This window comes from Ambystoma mexicanum, chromosome 13 (genome assembly GCF_040938575.1).
Source record: "Ambystoma mexicanum isolate Mex_15411 chromosome 13, UKY_AmexF1_1, whole genome shotgun sequence".
Taxonomy (NCBI): domain Eukaryota; kingdom Metazoa; phylum Chordata; class Amphibia; order Caudata; family Ambystomatidae; genus Ambystoma; species Ambystoma mexicanum.
The window spans coordinates 744,715,311-744,733,133 of record NC_090938.1 but is presented as its reverse complement, the minus strand read 5'-3'; the positions used below and the strand labels follow the sequence as shown (position 1 = coordinate 744,733,133).

Below are 17,823 nucleotides of genomic sequence, written 5' to 3'. Positions count from 1 at the left end.
CTGGGTCGTAGCTGCATGGGAATGCATCCCGCCTCTAGCATTGCTGCCAGGGTCGCTTATTGGATTACCTGGGGACTGGTTTCTCGGTCTCTAAATTATGAAACAAGAACATCTTCTGTGTCAGGATTTGGAAGTGGAATCAGGAAAAACTGTGGCAGACGCAGAATTTGTGACCACACACCATTTGCACACTAACGTGGCACAAAATAAAGAAGCTAAACATGAGGCAAATGTGTTTCAAGGTGCTATGCAGTGTTAAATACATAACTCTGGACAGTGCTCCAAAGCGCCTCTACAACTCATGGCACTTGAAAACACACCAACAAAAAGAAGGCATTATAGGAAAATACCAATATGGAAAAATGTGCTTGAAAACATTGGTTGAAACTGCATTTTAAAAGCTTTCTGCAGGGGGAATCCCTCGAAATCCTCCCCCTGACAGGGATTGCTCTTGCCTACTCGCTGTAATACGGGGAGGGGGCTCTTCTAAAGCATTTTCCAAGGTCTCTTTTTGTTCCAAGTTCACGCCAGTGCCTGCTCTCCTGGGGATACCTCAGCTTGATGGGCGTGTCCCACAGCCAGTGAAGACCTCACGCTCCTCCAGGGTGTATAAGGAAGGAGAAGGGACTGACACGCCCCCTTCATGGGCTCTGATGAGAAACGAAACCGAAAGTAACATTTTGTTTTTTGCAGCTGAGCAGCAACATGGCCGCAGACGCCCAGCTCCAGAGTCTGAAGGAGGAGGCCACCTGCTCCATATGCCTGGAATACTTCACAGAGCCGGTGTCTGTGGAGTGTGGACATGCCTTCTGCCTGTCCTGCATCACTCAGTGCTGGGAGGGACTGGAAGCAAACTTCCCCTGCCCTCAGTGCAGGGAAACTTCACAGAACAAAACCCTCCGCCCCATCAGGCAGCTGGGGAAGATGGTGGAAATAGCCAAACAGCTTCACGCCCCCAGCAACACCCCCCAAGAGGAGAACCTGTGCCGAGAACACGAAGAGAAACTGAAAGTCTTCTGCGAGGATGACCAGAGACCCATCTGTTTGGTGTGCAGCATGTCACGTGATCACAAGCCCCACACAGTGCTCCCCATTTCCGAGGCTGTACAGGGGTACAAGGTATGTGTGCTGTAGGCCAGGGACATGGGTGGGTTCTCCACACACAGTGCTCTGCATTCAGGTGCCTGTCCAGGAGTACAAGGTAAGTGTGCTGTAGGTCTGGGACATAGCAGGAGGGGGAGTTCTCACACAGTGCTCTTCATTTCTGAGGCTGCCCAGGAGTACAAGGTATGTGTGCTATAGGGAAATGGAGGGGGATGGGTTCTTACACAGTCCTCCCCATTCCAGCGGCTGCCCAGGAGTACAAGGTATGTGTGCTGTAGGCCAGGGACATGGGTGGGTTCTCTGTACAGTGCTCCACATGCCGGCGCCTGTCCATGAGTACAAGGTGTATGTGTGCTATAGGGAATACAAAGAGAGGGGGAATTCTGAGTGATGACCTGAACTGAGCCAACACTCTTAGATTTGGCTTGTATTAAGCCAATACACAAGTTTATTTCAGGTTTGGCAAGGTTGGATTATTTTGTTGACAGGTCTGCCTACAACTGAAAGGAACACAGTTAAGGTGTTTCCTCAGTAAGCCTGATTTTGTTCAGTGATACCTCTTGGGTACACTCACTAAATAACTCATTATTTAAGCAATTCTTCAATTGATTTCATAGCAGTATGGACCCTATTGGTTTAGTCTAGTATGTGTGCTATAGGAACATGGGGGGGGGGGGGGGTTCTGACACAGTGCCCCCATCCCAGCGGTTGTCCAGAAGTACAAGGTATGTGTGCTGTAGGTCTGGGACATTGGGGGGTTATTACACAGTGCTCTTCATTTCTGAGGCTGCCCAAGAGTACCAGGTATGTACGTGTGCTGTAGGTATGGGACATGGGTGGATTCTCACACACTGCTCCTCATTTCTGAGGCTGTCCAGGATTACGTAGTTTGCACTATAGCTCTGGGGCGAAAGGTGGACGTGCATAATGCTTCCCATTCCAGACACTGGCGTCCAGGATTACACAGTATGTGTGCTGTATGTAGATCGAGGAGAATAGTGGGGGCCAGCGTCCCGGGGAAGACGGATGATGGGTAACGTTGTGGATATGATGGTGCTCATTATAGCCACAGTGAACCCCTAAATGTGGAGGTCCAGCACGTGCAGCTGCACAGTGAAGAGAACCACACACCTGAGTGTGTGCCAGGTATCTCTGCAGCATAGAGATCACACAGTGTGTCCTATGAAGAAGGGCCCAAGAGCACACTGTGTGTGACTTGACTGGTGGCAAAAGGCACCCTCATAAGGGTGCCTAGAAGCACAAGAAGAGTATGTAAAAGGCCAGGAATCAAAGAGTGACCAAAATCCACAGTGTGCCTTAGACGGGTCTGAGACCTTAGGGTGCACGCTGTATGTCCAATTTAGGAGGCAGCCTAAGGGCACACTATGTATATTATGTGAAGGGTCTGAGCTTGCAAAGGTCACACCTTGTGTCGTCTATAGTAAGATGCCCAAGACCACACAATGTTCATATGGCAAGCTTGGGACCAAAGGGTTGTCACAGAATGAGGCTGACCAAATGTACAAATTGCATATATGACCAGACAGGAACCACATATCCCACGATTCCCCCACACATTCTCTATCACATGATATGCCTTGGTTTCAAAATAAGGTGCTGGGTGGCTACTGCTCAAGAGTACACGTGATGAATGTTGCATGTCTTGGGATCCTAAAACTCATGGTGAGTGGGGGTTCGCCCAAGAGTACATGGGGTGTATGTGGCAAGTCTTGGGAGCATATATCTCATAATGAGTAAAGGCTGCCACAGAGTACACAGGTTGTAAGTGGCATGTCTTGGGACCCTAAATCTCCTACTGAGTTCCAGGCTGCCCAACAGTACAATGGTGTGTGTGTGGCATGTTTGGGACCTTGAATCTCATACTGTGTGGAGGCTGCCACAGAGCACAGGGTATGTGGGTGGTATGTCTTGGTCAGTAATACACTGCACAGCTGCTGCTATCCCCCATTATGGAATCCCACAGGACATGTAGTAATTCTGCATGGGCAGTGGCTGCAGCTTTACATGTCAGTATTAACTCCATGTCAAAGCAGCAGATTCTTCTTGTGGATTCCAAACCCATAATCTGGTGAACCAGTGGCCTGACTTCCAATGAGGCCCTTCTTTTAAGGAAATAAATAAATGGAGGTTGTTCCCGAATTAACCCCTAAAATGTCACAATGCGAGGCTGGTTCTACTCGACTGCAGCCCCCCACTTCACCCAATGGCGAGCTCTCTGCAGAGGGGCAATGGTTGGACGCAGCCCCATCACATGCGAGGCTGGTGCTGCTCGACTGCACCCCCACTTCACCCATTGGCGAGCTCTCTGCAGAGGGGCAATGGTTGGACCCAGCCCTGGGGCGCAGTCCCATCACATGCGAGACTGGTGCTACTCGACTGCTGCCCCCCACTTCATCCAATGGGGAGCTCTCTGCAGATAGGCAATGGTTGGACCCAGCCCTGGGGCGCAGCCCCATCACATGCGAGGCTGGTGCTGCTCGACTGCAGCCCCCATTTCAACTAATGGCGAGCTCTCTGCAGATGGGCAATGGTTGGACCCAGCCCTGGGGTGCAGTCCCATCACATGCGAGGCTGGTGCTGCTCGACTGCAGCCCCCACTTCATCCAATGGTGAGCTCTCTGCAGGTGGGCAATGGTTGGACCCAGCGTTGGGGTGCAGCCCCATCACATGCGAGGCTGGTGCTACTCGACTGCAGCCCCCACTTCATCCAATGGCGAGCTCTCTGCAGATGGGCAATGGTTGGACCCAGCCCTGGGGTGCAGCCCCATCACATGCGAGGCTGGTGCTGCTCGACTTCAGGCCCCCACTTCAACCAATGGCGAGCTCTCTGCAGATGGGCAATGGTTGGAGCCCTGGGGCACAGTCCCATCACATGCGATGCTGGTGCTACTCGACGCCAGAGGAAGAATAGACATGTTGGGCTCAACTCTCATAGAACGGAGGATAAGCCTTTGTTGTGCTATTCGGGGTTGACTAAAAAACGTACCCTCTACACTTAGAAAGCCAGAGCTACTGGCTTTGCCAGTGCTTGGATCTTTTTGTTTACATCTCACAATGACAGGCCATTTAAGTGTAAATCACTGTGAAATGTGTTCTTATGAAGGAGGTGGTGCTGGGAGTCTACTGTACATTAGTGTCAGTACCAGATGCAACGCCAGTGGCTTCACTTCTGGCCTATAACTAGGGTGTGGGCCGATAATGCATGTTAAAGCCTTCCCCCCTGGGTTGCCTTTTCACAGTAAATCATAGTTAATGTTAAGGTTTCTGCTTAACCTTCACTCTCTGATCATTGCAATGCAAGTAACGTGGCATGTGCTCAGCATGTGACCTCACACATGACCTCACGTGTGCCATGTGTGGATATTCCAAGCCCCCCCTGTGGGTGCTCCTGCTGAGGGTGCAATTTCAGGGACCATAAGTCTCCCACTGTAGGAGGCTCTGCTGAGGAGAACTAGGTGTGTTTGTGGCAGGTCCAGGATCTCAAATCAGGTTACATGTGTGTTGTGGGTGGTGTCAACATTCATATTTAATGGGGGAAAGGATATGAGGATTGATGACCTTAGGGCCTCTATGAACATGGATGAGCTATGGATCGTAAACCCGTCTATGGGAGCAGCTAGAAGACAGAGGGAGCATTCTCTATAGACTGTACATTAGCCTATGGGAGCAGCAGTTTGATGGAGCATTCTTTGTAGACTGCACATTAGCCTATGGGAGCACCTAGGAGTCTCAGGGAGCATACACTCTAGACTGTCTGTTAGCCTATGGGAGGAGCAGGGAGTCTGATGGAGCATACATTATAGACTGTAATTGTGCTTAAGAGAAAATATAGGGGGCTTTCTTCGTAGACTATATACAGGTGTAGGGTACGAGCTAGGCTGTCCTGGGACCCTTCTGTCTTGTTGTCTGTGTAGATTATTTATTTGCAGGAAATCTTTTGACAAACAAAAAGTTTTTTTTCTTTTAGGATAAACTTTACAGCCACATGGAACATCTGAAAAAAGAGCTGAAGGACCTGCAGGAGTGGGTAGAGGAAGAAAGCAGGAAAGCATCCGAGCTCGAGGTGAAAGCAATGGCTTCACATATGTGTAGAGAGGCTCAGGGCAGAGAGGCAGGAGGGTGCCTTTGAGAGTCCATGGAACAGTGCTGGGTGGGTGAGATGCGAGACATACCCTGAGAGTACAAAGAGCAGAGCTGAATGGGAGAAATACGAGAAATCCCCTGAGAGTACAGGGAGCAGAACTGGAGGGGAGAGGTACGAGACATCCCCTGAGAATACAGATAGCAGAGCTGGAGGGGAGAGATACAAGACATCCCCTGAGAGTACAGAGAGCAGAGCTGGAGGGGAGAGATACAAGACATCCCCTGAGAATACAGAGAGTAGAGCTGGAGGGGAGAGATCAGTGCTTAGGTTGTGGGGATGGTTGCCGGTGCCCAACACCGCCACTCTTTTTTGGGCACCGGAACTCATGCAGAGCCAGCGCACATGCAATTGCTTTGTTTGTTCTTCCACTTGACTTTGCTTCGATTATAAATCATTGGGATTTGTAATTCTGATCTCGATCTCTCTCGTGCTTGCAGGTTGCAGGCCATGGCTGGCTGGGCCTGGGAGGGGCCAGCAATAGCAATGAACAACAAACTGTTACAAACAACAGCCAATGAAAACTACCATTCTGTTGTTTCTATGCAGTATTTGATACATTCTGTATAGTAACACAGAATGTGCAGTTTTCATTGGCTGTTCTTCTGAGCCAGTGAAATTACATGGTGACGTGTTGTTGTTGCTACAGGAGACTGCGCGGCCCCACCTTCATTTCACAAGTTACTGTGAAGTGTAGGTGTCGAGGCGTGGCGTCGTCGGTCCTGACTTGTGAGAGAGATAGCTTGCCCTGCTGCACTGCGTGGTGCGGCCTAGTTGCTTCCTGTGGTCCCCTCTGCCTGCTTTTTCATTTGTGCGGGTGCCAGTGTGCGCACCCGCCCCCCCCACCCTGAGGCCCCGACAGGAGACCAAGTCCCAGCCGGCAAAGCAGGTAAGTCCCTTGTTGTTGCGTGCGGTGCAGCCTGAGCCTGTCACAGTCAAGTGATCAGGCAAGGAAGGCCCAGGTCGGGGCACGGGCGGCGGCACAGTCCCCTGGTGGTGTTCTGACTGCCCAGGAGTCAGGACCCCACCACCCGCCCACGGGCTTCTGTCTGTGTGACCTGTGTGCAGTGTGCTGCTGACTGCAGTCAGTGCCAGGCCCAGGCCAATTTCTGTGACCAGGGGCTGCCGGCTGCCGCAGACTGAGTCGGATGACTCTGCCGCGGGCGGCCAGGCCCGTGGATTGTGCCCAAAAGTATGTTTTTTACTTTTTTCTTTGAAAACCTGACCTTCCGTGGGGCCGGTGGCCGGGGCCCCGCCCCACGGAAGGTAGGTTTTAAAAGAAATAACTTAATTTGAGTGGCGGCTGTGGCCCATCACTTTGAAAGTGATGGGCCCCAGCTGCCCAAATATACGTTTTTTCTTTTAAAATCTTACCTTCCGTGGGGCCGCTGCGCCGCGCACCTATTTTTGTCATCATCAGGCTCAGCTTGGCCTTGGCAGTGGTGGCCCCACGGAAGGTAGCCTAAGTGATTGAGGCAAGGCAGGGCAAAGCCCAGGACTAGGCGGGGGACGGGCGGCAGCGTGGTCCCACTAGTGTCTATCACAAAAGGAATGAATTGTCGTTTGCAACTTTGGCCACTTTTTCATTGGTGCCGAGCCCGACTCAAGACAATTGTATGCCCCAGTCCGACCCTGGATAGCATTCATCTAAGCAAAACATGAACTGTGAATTTTTGCCTGGGTGTTTCCGTTCTTCCTTTTAATGTTATCGGCCTCATTAGTTCACAAACGAGCTTCAGCGAGGGGACCCGGAACGGTGCACGTATTGGGCCGGAACCGAACCGGCTGCACTTCGCGAGAAAAGCCCATGCAAAGATGAACTTCTGAAATGCCATTTCAGGCTTAAAGATACACACATGGAAACTAGACGGGGATAAACATGGTGCACGTGCCCACTAATCTGTCGTCATAAATAAAAGCACTAGTTAAGTATTCGTGTATAATTCTCAACCGTCTTTTGCTGTCATTTTTTTACATAATTCCAGCGCATGTTTTCTATCCTGATGTGTGGTTTATACACCAGATGTGGCCCCTTAACCTGGGTACAATACGCTCCGAGCATGTGCTCCGAATGAGAGCACATGCAATCCTCAGATAGGAATCCTCAGATAGGGAGGTGGGTGTCTGTTACACCCCGCAGTTTAGTGAAGTATGTCAAGAACATGTCAGTGGGAAGGAGATTTCCGAATATGCATTCTCCTCTAGCTCCTGAATATTGGGTGACAAAACATATATAGTTTTTAAATATGTGTTAAGGTGGAAAGAAGCCCTAAAGCAGAAGTAGCACAGGCCTTTGATTTCACAACAATGACTTGCAGAAATGACATTTTCCAAGTTATACAACACCATGCTCATGCTTGAAGGAAGGGTGAAGGGGGATGCATTTATGAGATGTGATGGCTGATAAGGGCTTGAGAGTAAATTGATTACACAAAACACCTGGATGAGGTGACTGAAGAATGGGCTGAGGGGAGGGTGCTCTTCCTGGAGGTAACTGATTAACAATACTTGGTGTACTTTAACAGACTGTCAGATGGGGCAGAAGGGGTAGAGACAAATACAGTGCAACAGTGACTGAAACAGAATGCTTTTTTATTTATTTGCATTTTTAAAGCGCTCACACAGCCCGGGGGCATCAAGGCGCAGTTACAGGAGGAGCATGTCTTAGTTGCGTATTTACTACTAGCCTGTGCCAGCCGTTGCAGCAGCGCCAAACATGTGACATTGAGCAGCAGCAGTGGGATGGCTGGTGGTGGGCCTTTAGGTAGGTCTAGCACTAAACTGGCGGGGCCGGCGGGGCCGGCGCGTCCGCGCTGAGGGCGGCGCCACGCCCTCACTGCGGGCGGCGCCGCACCCGGCCTTATGGGGCCAATATTTTTTGGGCAGTGGCACTTATTTTTTTACAAATTAAGCACTGGGAGAGATACGAGACATCCCCCGAGAGTACGGGGAGAAGTGCTGGAGGCGGGCGAGATTAGACATCCACAGCCAGCTGGATGAGCTGGAAATCCGAAAGGGGGGTCCTATGAAAGTAACAAAAAGCATAAATGGGGGTCAGAGATATTAGGGGTCACCATAAAGTTACAGATAATGGAACAATAGCACAGAGACCTGCTGTAGATACCATTCCATAGTAAGTACATTAGGGGGTGTATATAAGCCCTCTAATAGTGTGCAGTGAGTGATAGAGGAGACTCATGGGGGCAATGATGAGTGATGCTCTGGTACTATGTCCCATGTCTATAGGTTGCTGTTCATCCTACGAGTACCTTTACATAAGTGGGTGCTGCCCTCAGAACCTGAACCCAATGCTGACTCCAGAAGTCTCCAAAGTCGCGCCTTCACTTCTGTTTGTAGGGTCACTGCTGCTTTGGGATTCCATATTCTAACACACTGTATTTGGGAACATGTGAGAGAACCCACATTTCACCAGGGCCACTTGCATTTACTCTGATGCTTGTTAGGGAGAATTCTCATAAATGTGCTAATTCCCTTCACCTTAGAGACCCCCAGCAACTTTGCTGGATTTTGAGGACTTGATTTTTTTACATGGAGAGAGTGTGAGCCTTTTTTCCCACTCTGTCATGTATTTTGAATGTGTTTTACTCTTGTGTTCTTTGATTATGGAGTTTTAGACAACTCCATAGGCATCATCTTTTCATTTGTGTCACACAGCACCCTCAGTGCAGTGACACAGGGAAGCCTTTTAGGCTGTCCCAAGGTTTAAATACCTTCTCTGGGATAAACTATTGTTCCTCACAGAAAGTAAAGTGAAATTGACTTTACTAGTCTTTTCAAATTCCTAGACGCAGCACACCCTATCTTACAATAGAGTGCTGGAGGGGTTACCTAGTATCCCCTATGTCTAGAAACTCATGTAGCAGTCAGATGCTACCCTTTCCTATCGAAATGGCTGGTGGCAGTGGTTTTACAACGAACTACCATGATTTTTCCCGACCGCTAACAACGGTAGCGTTAAATCGCGGGAGCCATGTTTTTCAAGATGGCGTCTGAGCCCCCTTTGTTTAAACACGTCCCGGTCTTCTTTTTCGCCATTTCTTTTTGGAAAGGTCCTTCTAGAGTCTATCTCTGCGTGCCAAACCAGGTTCGGTGCCTTTGTTCCTACGCCTTTGGCGAGCTTCAGGACTGAAGACCGCCTCTGGTGCCTGAGTGTCTGGGGTGGGCAGGAAGTGAGGGAGGTGCCCGAAACTCCCTGTGCTTAGTCTATTAGGAGACCCAAATGCACTCTGGCGTGATTGGCTGGCTGACTGTCCAGCAAGGACAGCCACCCTGCTGGGTGAGTGGCAGCTACGCTGGAATGAATGGAAGGAAACTGGATAAAAGTCGAGTCTCTTGGCTTGGAAGGCAGAGTCGACCACTGGAACGAAAGAACCGAAGACGAGCTGGAAGAGGACGGCTGCTGCAACTCCTGGGCCGTTGGTTTGCCCGGTGAAGCCCTGCTGCAGGTCCGAATCTCCAAGTTCATCTTGACAGAGAAGCCCTTCAAGGACCACTTCTCCCTTTGAGTTGGTGGGACCAATCAACTCGTAAGCCACCTGGATACCATTCTCGGAGCTGGTTGTATTTTCCTCAGAGTGCTGCAGGAAACCGAATAACCAGGGAGAGGGACGCCAGTTTGTATGCTTGTCCACAGCTACCGGAATTGAAGATTTGCCTTTGCCTGCTTTTTGACCAGTCCCCGTGCAGTGCAGGAGTCCCCCAAAGTCCTCCCTCTTGTCCCCCACGACTGAGGCTCAGGAACAGCGAGATCTGCAGGAACTGCCAGGAACAGACGTCTTCAGTTGCATCTTTTCTTCATTGTAAGGTACTGTGAAAACCCAACCGAGAGAACTTACCTCTCACTGCGAAAGGCTTGAAACTTTGGCAACTTGCTGGCCTAGTCAGCTTAGGACCCAACATATGAATCTTTCTTTTACGAACTACTTCTGAGAACTTTGGCAAAGACTTTTCCGTTTAACGTCCAGTACTGCTTTATCCTATGCAAGACTTTAGCCCATTGACTTTGGCCTAGCCTATTGAATTGAATCAACTCCTCTGGTGACCTCAAACTATTTGCACTGTTTACGAGTAACTAATATTCGCTTTTTTATTAACGTATGCCTTTTTGCTCCTACTTCAAATGCTCTGAATGCCATTTTGCTCCTCCTTCAAAGTAGTTTAAATGCCTCAGAACCTGATAGTGTGAAGTACTGAAGTATATTTGTGTGTGATATAGATTGCCTCCTTCTAGTGAATGTTTTATAACTGACTGTGAAATAAATTAATAAGTGTTTTACCAAGACACCTTGAGTATAAGAGTCTATTTGAATACTTGTAATTATAGACCTCTGTGTAACATCCTTACAGCTCACAATCCCTCTTGAGATAAGCCTGGCTGTTGTTACATATCGGTCCCGTCCTGCAGTACCTCCCGTTTCTTGTGGCCACATACGGGGGCAAGCGTGTTCCTTAACTTCGTTATGGCTTCGGTATCGGTTGCCATGGCGTCTGGCCGTGCAGCAGAGAACGTCGCATCAGCTGAGACGTCCCGTGTGCAGAGAACGCGTAAGGAGGCTCCACCCCCCTGCACCATAAAAGCCGAAGGGACTCAGCGGCTTGTTGCTGCTAATTGTGGCGTTACGTTCCTTCGGTTTCATCCCGTTCCGGTGCTTATTCCCTTTCTCCTCTTGATTACTTGACTTCCTGGATATTCTACCCACCTTTGTCTACTTGGATTGTCCTTGCCTGTTCCTTCAACCTGACTTTGAACTCTGTTGCCGACTTCGGATTGTCCTTCGATTGCATTTGCTTTTTCCTCCAGTCTGGTCCGTAAACCCTGCTGCCGACCTACGACTGTCCCTGGATTTCCACTGTGCTTTCGCCCTGTCTGGTGAGATTACTTTTTCTTGCCACTCCACGCAATTTGAACTATCTTCCTACGCGGAGTACCCCGCTGCACATTACAAGACTGCTTCGCCAACTTGGCCTGTGTTTGTGCAATTAAGGTAAAAACTCATCCAATTCTCCTGTATTGTTCATTACCTGAAAATCATCAACCTTCTCATACGTGCGGATTCCTGGAACTATATCATTTATTCTAGCCTTTTCTACCTTAACCGAGTGCATAGAAGTGACGCTTTCCAGTGTATGCACCAACCCATCACTAGTGCGAACCTCGTGCCGCCCGGGTATATTCTTCCTTACTAACCTTCCCATTTGTTGTTTTGTACCTGCCGTTGTTTTCCTTTCAACTTGTACCCATTTTCCCTAGGAATCCCACTTATCAGGTCTGCTGGGTGTTGTATCAGTCATAGTGAGTTTGTGGTTATCACTTGTACATACTCATAGTCTTGGGTTTTCTTGTAGGTTCATCAATTAAGGTCCAACACCACCTCAACCATTGTCTAGGTGCTTAGAGAAATATCTGATTGTCTAAATAATTCCATATTGCCTGATTGCTTCTAATCATACTGTGTTTTCTTTGCAGCATTGGTTATTGGCGGTGTGTGTTCTCCCGCTCTTTTAGGCGATAGACATCTCTGCTGGTTTTTACTCAAACGGCAGAGAGGTACATCGTAGAAAAGAGCCCCTCTTAGAGGAAGCCTGAATCACAGAATTCAGGGGAGCTGGAATTTTGGAGGCTGAACCCGAACCTGTTAAATCCTACCTCCCTCCGCGAGGTCGCCTTACCTTGGCTCCAATCAGCATACGGAGCAGTAATTAACAGCTGTTCAGCAACGCTACCACAAAACTGTGTAGTACAGACTTATACCGAAGGTTGGTTTTGCTTACACCTGTAGTCCTAGTTGTGTGTGGTGGTCCCAAAGAGTACTGCATACAAACTTTGCCTAACAATGCTTAAGGACATATTTGATCCTGGAGAGAGAGCATCTCCTACACTCCCAGACTTTCATATGGATCTGCTGGTCAGATCTATATGGGTTTTATTCAGTGACAAATGGTTGCCTGTGTTACCATGAGGTTAATATGACTAAATGTGCCCCGGGTGCCGAGTGCCAATAGACTGTTATATCTGCCTTGTTGTGACATCGAGCCTCTGACGCCATGTGAGTGACAGGAAGCGTTGTCTGTGAATGTCCTTTTTTTCAGTGTTGGGGAGATTCTTGTGTCCTTACATGGTACCATATCCCAATCACCCCACCTTTTTTCCCTTTCAATTCTCACTTTTCAATCCCTATGGGACACACTTGCTTTAGCTCTGGGGATTGAAGCTGACCAGTATGGGCATGTCCCAGTCACATATGTACATAGGGGCTTCCCAGACACTAGTCTATTTAAATACTGCAGGGTCTGGGGAGGATGATGAAGTGACCTCCCGGTCATCGTCACAAGGATCAGGGAATGAGATTACCAGGCCCTTGAAGCCAACAGTACCAGGAAGAACTCTTAAGAACATATCCAAAGGGCTAGCTTCCCAGACCATTTTGAAGGACCAAACCCATAAGGACTACATCTCCCAGAATTCCCTCTCTCACAAAGGGGAAACCTGGAGCAGATCTATGAAAACCAACTACAGCTTCAACGGAAAGAAGACTATGGGGAAACAATAATCCTCTCACAAAAGTAGCTCATCAGCCCTCAAGAGAACAGTTATGGAAGCCACACACCTCTTTCCCAGTTAACGGCAGGGGTGACTGGGAGGAGCAGAACTATTCCATGTGCAAGAATCAGTCACACAGAGAGGACTTCACTTCTTCCCTCTCCCTACAGGAACACTTGAAGAACGGGAAACAATTGTTTTTCCTACAGCTTCAACCCTGGTAGAAGGAGTTATCTCCGGCAGCCAACGCCCTCATTGAAAGCAATAGAAGAAACAACCACATAACACAGAATCTCTGAGAATATGCTTCTAAACTCCCAGTTCAACAAAATAACTCTATAGCACACAAACTACCTACTGAGTAGACTGGACTCCAAGAAGGGGCAGTCCTGCAACTAGAGGGGGAGAGTCGAGGCAGCAGCTCACATCTCCACACAGAAAAGAAATCCAAAATAGCAGCTTGTGTAGTTCAAGTCTTCTATCACAAACCCAGGACTACACAGCATTCGTGGTAGTGAGCATGTACAGACCAAGCAGCTGACATTTCCAGGCACTCAGGGAGAAGCTACTCAGTTCAGACCCTGTATAAAAGCCAGTTCCCTGGGAAACAGTGATAGAGAGTGGTGGTCAGTCATAATTTCGACAGTAAAAATGTCGACAGTCAAATTTTCGAAAAATAAATGTCGAAAAAAATAATGTCGACAAACAATAATGTCGACATTTTTTCGATATTTTTTCAAAATGTTCTATTTATTGTATAAATAAATAAATAAATAAATATATATATATATAACTAAAATGTGTTGAGTATGAGGGGTGAGAGGGTGGTGGGGGGTGGCAGGGGGTGTTGGGTGAGGGGGCTTGGGGGGGACACCCCCATAGTAAATGATACTCTTTTTGTTTATTTATTTATTGAAAAAATAAATAAATAAATAAATATATAATTAGAATGTGTTGAGAATGAGGGGTGAGAGGGTGGTGGGGGGGTTGTGGGGGGGTCGCAGGGGGGGTGTTGGGTTAGGGGGGACCCCCCCATAGTAAATGATACTCTTTTTGTTTATTTATTTATTGAAAAAATAAATAAATAAATATATAATTAGAATGTGTTGAGTATGAGGGGTGAGAGGGTGGTGGAGGGGGTGTGACAGGGGGGTGTTGGGTGCGGTGTTGATAGTTCTAATTGACATTTTTTTGTCGAAATTTTTTTTTCTAAAAAATGACTTTTTACATTATATGTATAGGACGTCGACATTATTGTTTTCTAAAAGAAAATTTCAACATTTTTGTTTGTCGACATTTTTTTTTCGACATTATGACTATAAACCATAGAGAGTATTGGATTAAAGAGGTGGTGTGTTCCCATTTAGAGAGCTGGATAACTGGTGGATAAGGAGACCAGGACAGTGGAGTGGTGGAGGCGATCCTCAGAGGAGTGGGGAGGAGGCAGACTGTAAAACCTGGAGAGTGGAATAAGGAGAAAATCTGGAGAGTGGAAAAGGCGAAGAGAAAGAGAAAACCCAGAGTGGAAGAAGGTGGATGAAAGGGAAAACCTGGCAAGTGGAGGACGATAGAGTGAAAAGGGAAACCGGCCAGCAGAAGAGGGCAGAGAGAAAGAAAACCTGCAGAGTGGAGGAAGGTGGAAGAGGAGAACACCAAAGGTGAGGAGACTAGGGTGAGCGGGTAGCTTGTCCCAGGAGGAGATGGAAGCTGTGGCCCACAAAAAGGCAGCAAAAATAAAGGCAAGAGGCTGTGACTAAAGTGAAGACAGAGAGAGACCAGGTGTGAGCACTGGCCAGAGAGAGAGTAGAGTGACATATAGAAGGCATGTCCAGAGAGAGAGAGAGAGAGAGAGAGAGAGAGTAGAGTGAAATGTAGAAGGCATGTCCAAGGAGAAAGTGGAGGAAATAGGCCACAGCTCTGAATTAAGTAAATTGCGCAGAGAACAAATGCTCAAACTAGACCTAAATAAAATGAGGAAGAAGAGGAGGCTCAGGCCCTGGCAAAGGAAAAAGCAGAGAAAGAAAAGGTGATGGTCCTGGCCACACAGAAAAGGGGAGAAGTGGGCTAGTCACTTCACTAATACCCAAAGACAGTAGGGGGAGTGGCCAGGGCACTAACTTAGGAAGAAGACAAGCCAGAGTGGCCGGGGCACCAACGCAGGACAGACTCTTTCATAGTGTGGGAACACTCCAAAAACCGTGAGAAACTAGCAACCAAATCTCTCTCTCTCTCTCTCTCTCTCTCTTTCTCTCTCTCTCTCTCTCTTTCTCTCTTTCTCTCTTTCTCTCTTTCTTTCTCTCTCTCTCTCTTTCCCTCTCTCTTTCTCTTTCACTTTCTCTCTCTCTCTCTTTCTCTCTCTCTCTTTCTCTCTCTCTCTCTCTTTCTTTGTGTAATTGTATTTATTTCATTGTTTTCGTTCAGTATAGTAAATGCATGTAAGGTATGATTTACACTATTTAAATACCCTGATTTTTAAGCACTGTGTGTCGAGTAATGGGAAATGTCAGTGCCTTTGTAAGAATGAGCTCTCAGTCCCTGTACACGTGTGGACCCCACCCACACTCCATGGTGCCAAAAGGATACATTGTATTTGTAATGTCGTGCACTGTAGCCCAGCCCATCACCTTTGTTAGGCTAGGGAAGGAGCCACGTTGGGCCAGGCGGGGAAGGAAGTGACGCTAGCTAGGGAGGGATTCTGGGGTGAAAGTAGTGAGTTCATTGTTAAGTTAAATAAAGACGTGTCTACAGGCTGCTGCTGTGTACGGCATTATTATTGATAACAGAGTGGTCGTCTGTTGCCGTGCCACGGTGGCCTTCAATATCAAAGCCAACGTGGGCCCTCAGCAAGCGGCTGAACAGGCGTGCCCCGCTCCTCGCTCACAGCCCAGGGGGAGGCGGGCACTGAAGGAGGAGTGCAGTGGAGCACTGGTAGGCATCGGCACACCTCTCTCTCGCTCCCCACCGGCAGCAGGCACTGAGCCCCAGTGATGCAAGGTCCCACCCGGGGAATGTATAATTGACACTAACAGCTCACTGAACGCTGCAGAGACTTAACGGCGTGTGAGCAAAACCATTGATACTGGTGTGATCTGCATCGTTCGTGCCACAGAAGCACAGTACAACAAGCTCATATAGTGATAGTGCTGCTGAGGCACACCACAGCAAGGAGGTGAGGCCTGAGTGTACAAGACAAGGGGCAAGTGGAGAAGGAAGGCTAATTCTGTGCCCAGTCACCAGTATGATCTCACCATGTCTGACGGTGAGGTACCTGCAACCGTGTCAGCAAGACGTTCATACTCCTTTCAGCCACCCTCAGGTGAGATGCAAGTTATGCACCTGCCTCCTGAATTTGATCTGCGCGACATCAGCAAGATGGGTGCGGTGGCTAAGGGACTTTAAATTCCATGTAGGAGCCATGGGACTCACCGATGACACTAGGGTGAAGAACATGCTCTAACTTGCAGTGGGCCCTGCTGCAAAAGACATTGTAGGCAAACTAATTGACACAGAGACAGCATCATTACGTGACCTACATGAAATGCTGTCAAATTACTTCACATCCCACAAAAATGTGGATTATGAGAGTCACATCTTCCACACGACTCGCCAGGAGAAGGGAGAAACACTTGACAACTTTGTCATGAGACTGCGCATCAAGATCAAACATTGCAAGTTCAAACAGGTTATTCTAACAATGAAGCGTTGTGCTTCCAAGTCATTGCGGGATGCGAATCACAGGCATTCCGAAAGGAATTGTTGCAGAAACAGAGGCCCCTTGTGGAAATACTCGCATTTGCCCGCATGGAATCCGTCATTGACCAGCAAATGGACAACATGAACAAGGTGACCATTCAACCCCAACAGGCAGAAGGGGAGAGTGAGAACAAACTCGCTCTGGCCACCAACAATGCCCCCAGGCACGGTGACACCACATGCTTCCAAGTGTGGCTACGAGTATCCCCATGAGGGTGCGTACCCTACGCTGGGACAAAAATGTGCAGCCTGCGGAGGCAAAGACCACTTCCAGACCATCTGCCAGAACGCACCCCTAGCGATACAAGGAAAAAGACTGCCAAAAGAGAGGTGGAGAGCCATGCAGGCATGCTCACTCAAGGCCGGGACCAGGAGTGAGACAAGAAGATACAGGCTGGATGACCGCAAGAGCACCAGATCATACCCCTGCAGTGAACAATAAGCATCTGACGGACACAGAAAGTGGCGCTCCAGGCGACATGTCCGCTACATAGAAGTACGATCCCCGCCAAGCAGTGACTCTGTATCGTCCAAAGATGATCTGGGGAAAAAGGGCAACATATGGACACTGAACCATGATGTGGATAAGGAGCATAGCCCAACACTGATCATGCACATTAATGACATCCCTGCTGAGTTCCTCATCGACACAGGGGCAACGGTAAACCTCCTAAGTGAGGAGGCATACAACAGGCTCCCACAGCCCCAAAGCTAAAACGGTCGACCATAGACATCTGCCTGTACGAGTCCACCACAGCCCTGCCATGCAGAGGAGTAATTTTAGCAGTCTGTTCACACAAAGCACATGCAGCACGCCTCCAGCTCCACGTGCTCAAGACAGAGACCAACAGTGGGTGTATCCTCAGCTTCAAGACCGCAGTAGACAAGAGGCTGGTACACGTCCTCTACAAGTTGAAAACACCTGTCTGGGGTTGCTGTTGGTTTGGTACTCTTGTTCAAAGGAGGATTGCCTAGCATTTTGGTGCTGGACTGCTCAAGAGGCCGGGACAAAGACTGATATGCAAATGAATATTCCCCCTTTGTGAAAGGTACAGTGAGGTAAAACGTGGATGCGGACTGAGTGGGTACATTCCCATATAACAGGTTATCATGCCGTGTTCTTTCTTGTAAAGGGGCGCCCTGACCTCTTTTTGGACATTGAAAGGACATTCACAGACCTGTTCAAAGGGCTTGGCAGGCTCAGAAACTGCAAAATACAACTTCATATAGATGCTGATGTCAA

The 17,823-nt window shown here is 48.6% G+C and overlaps 1 protein-coding gene across 1 annotated transcript in view; it reads left to right on the top strand.

Annotated features, from left to right (window-relative positions):
• Positions 1-701: 701 nt before the first annotated feature.
• LOC138520521 (E3 ubiquitin-protein ligase TRIM39-like) overlaps positions 702-17,823 on the top strand; it is a 284,585-nt gene continuing 267,463 nt past the window's right edge. The window contains exons 1-2 of the mRNA XM_069632869.1: positions 702-1,119; positions 5,093-5,188. Coding sequence (XP_069488970.1) covers positions 706-1,119; positions 5,093-5,188 — 510 coding nt within the window. The 5' untranslated portion in view covers positions 702-705. The remainder of the gene's footprint in view (positions 1,120-5,092; positions 5,189-17,823) is intronic.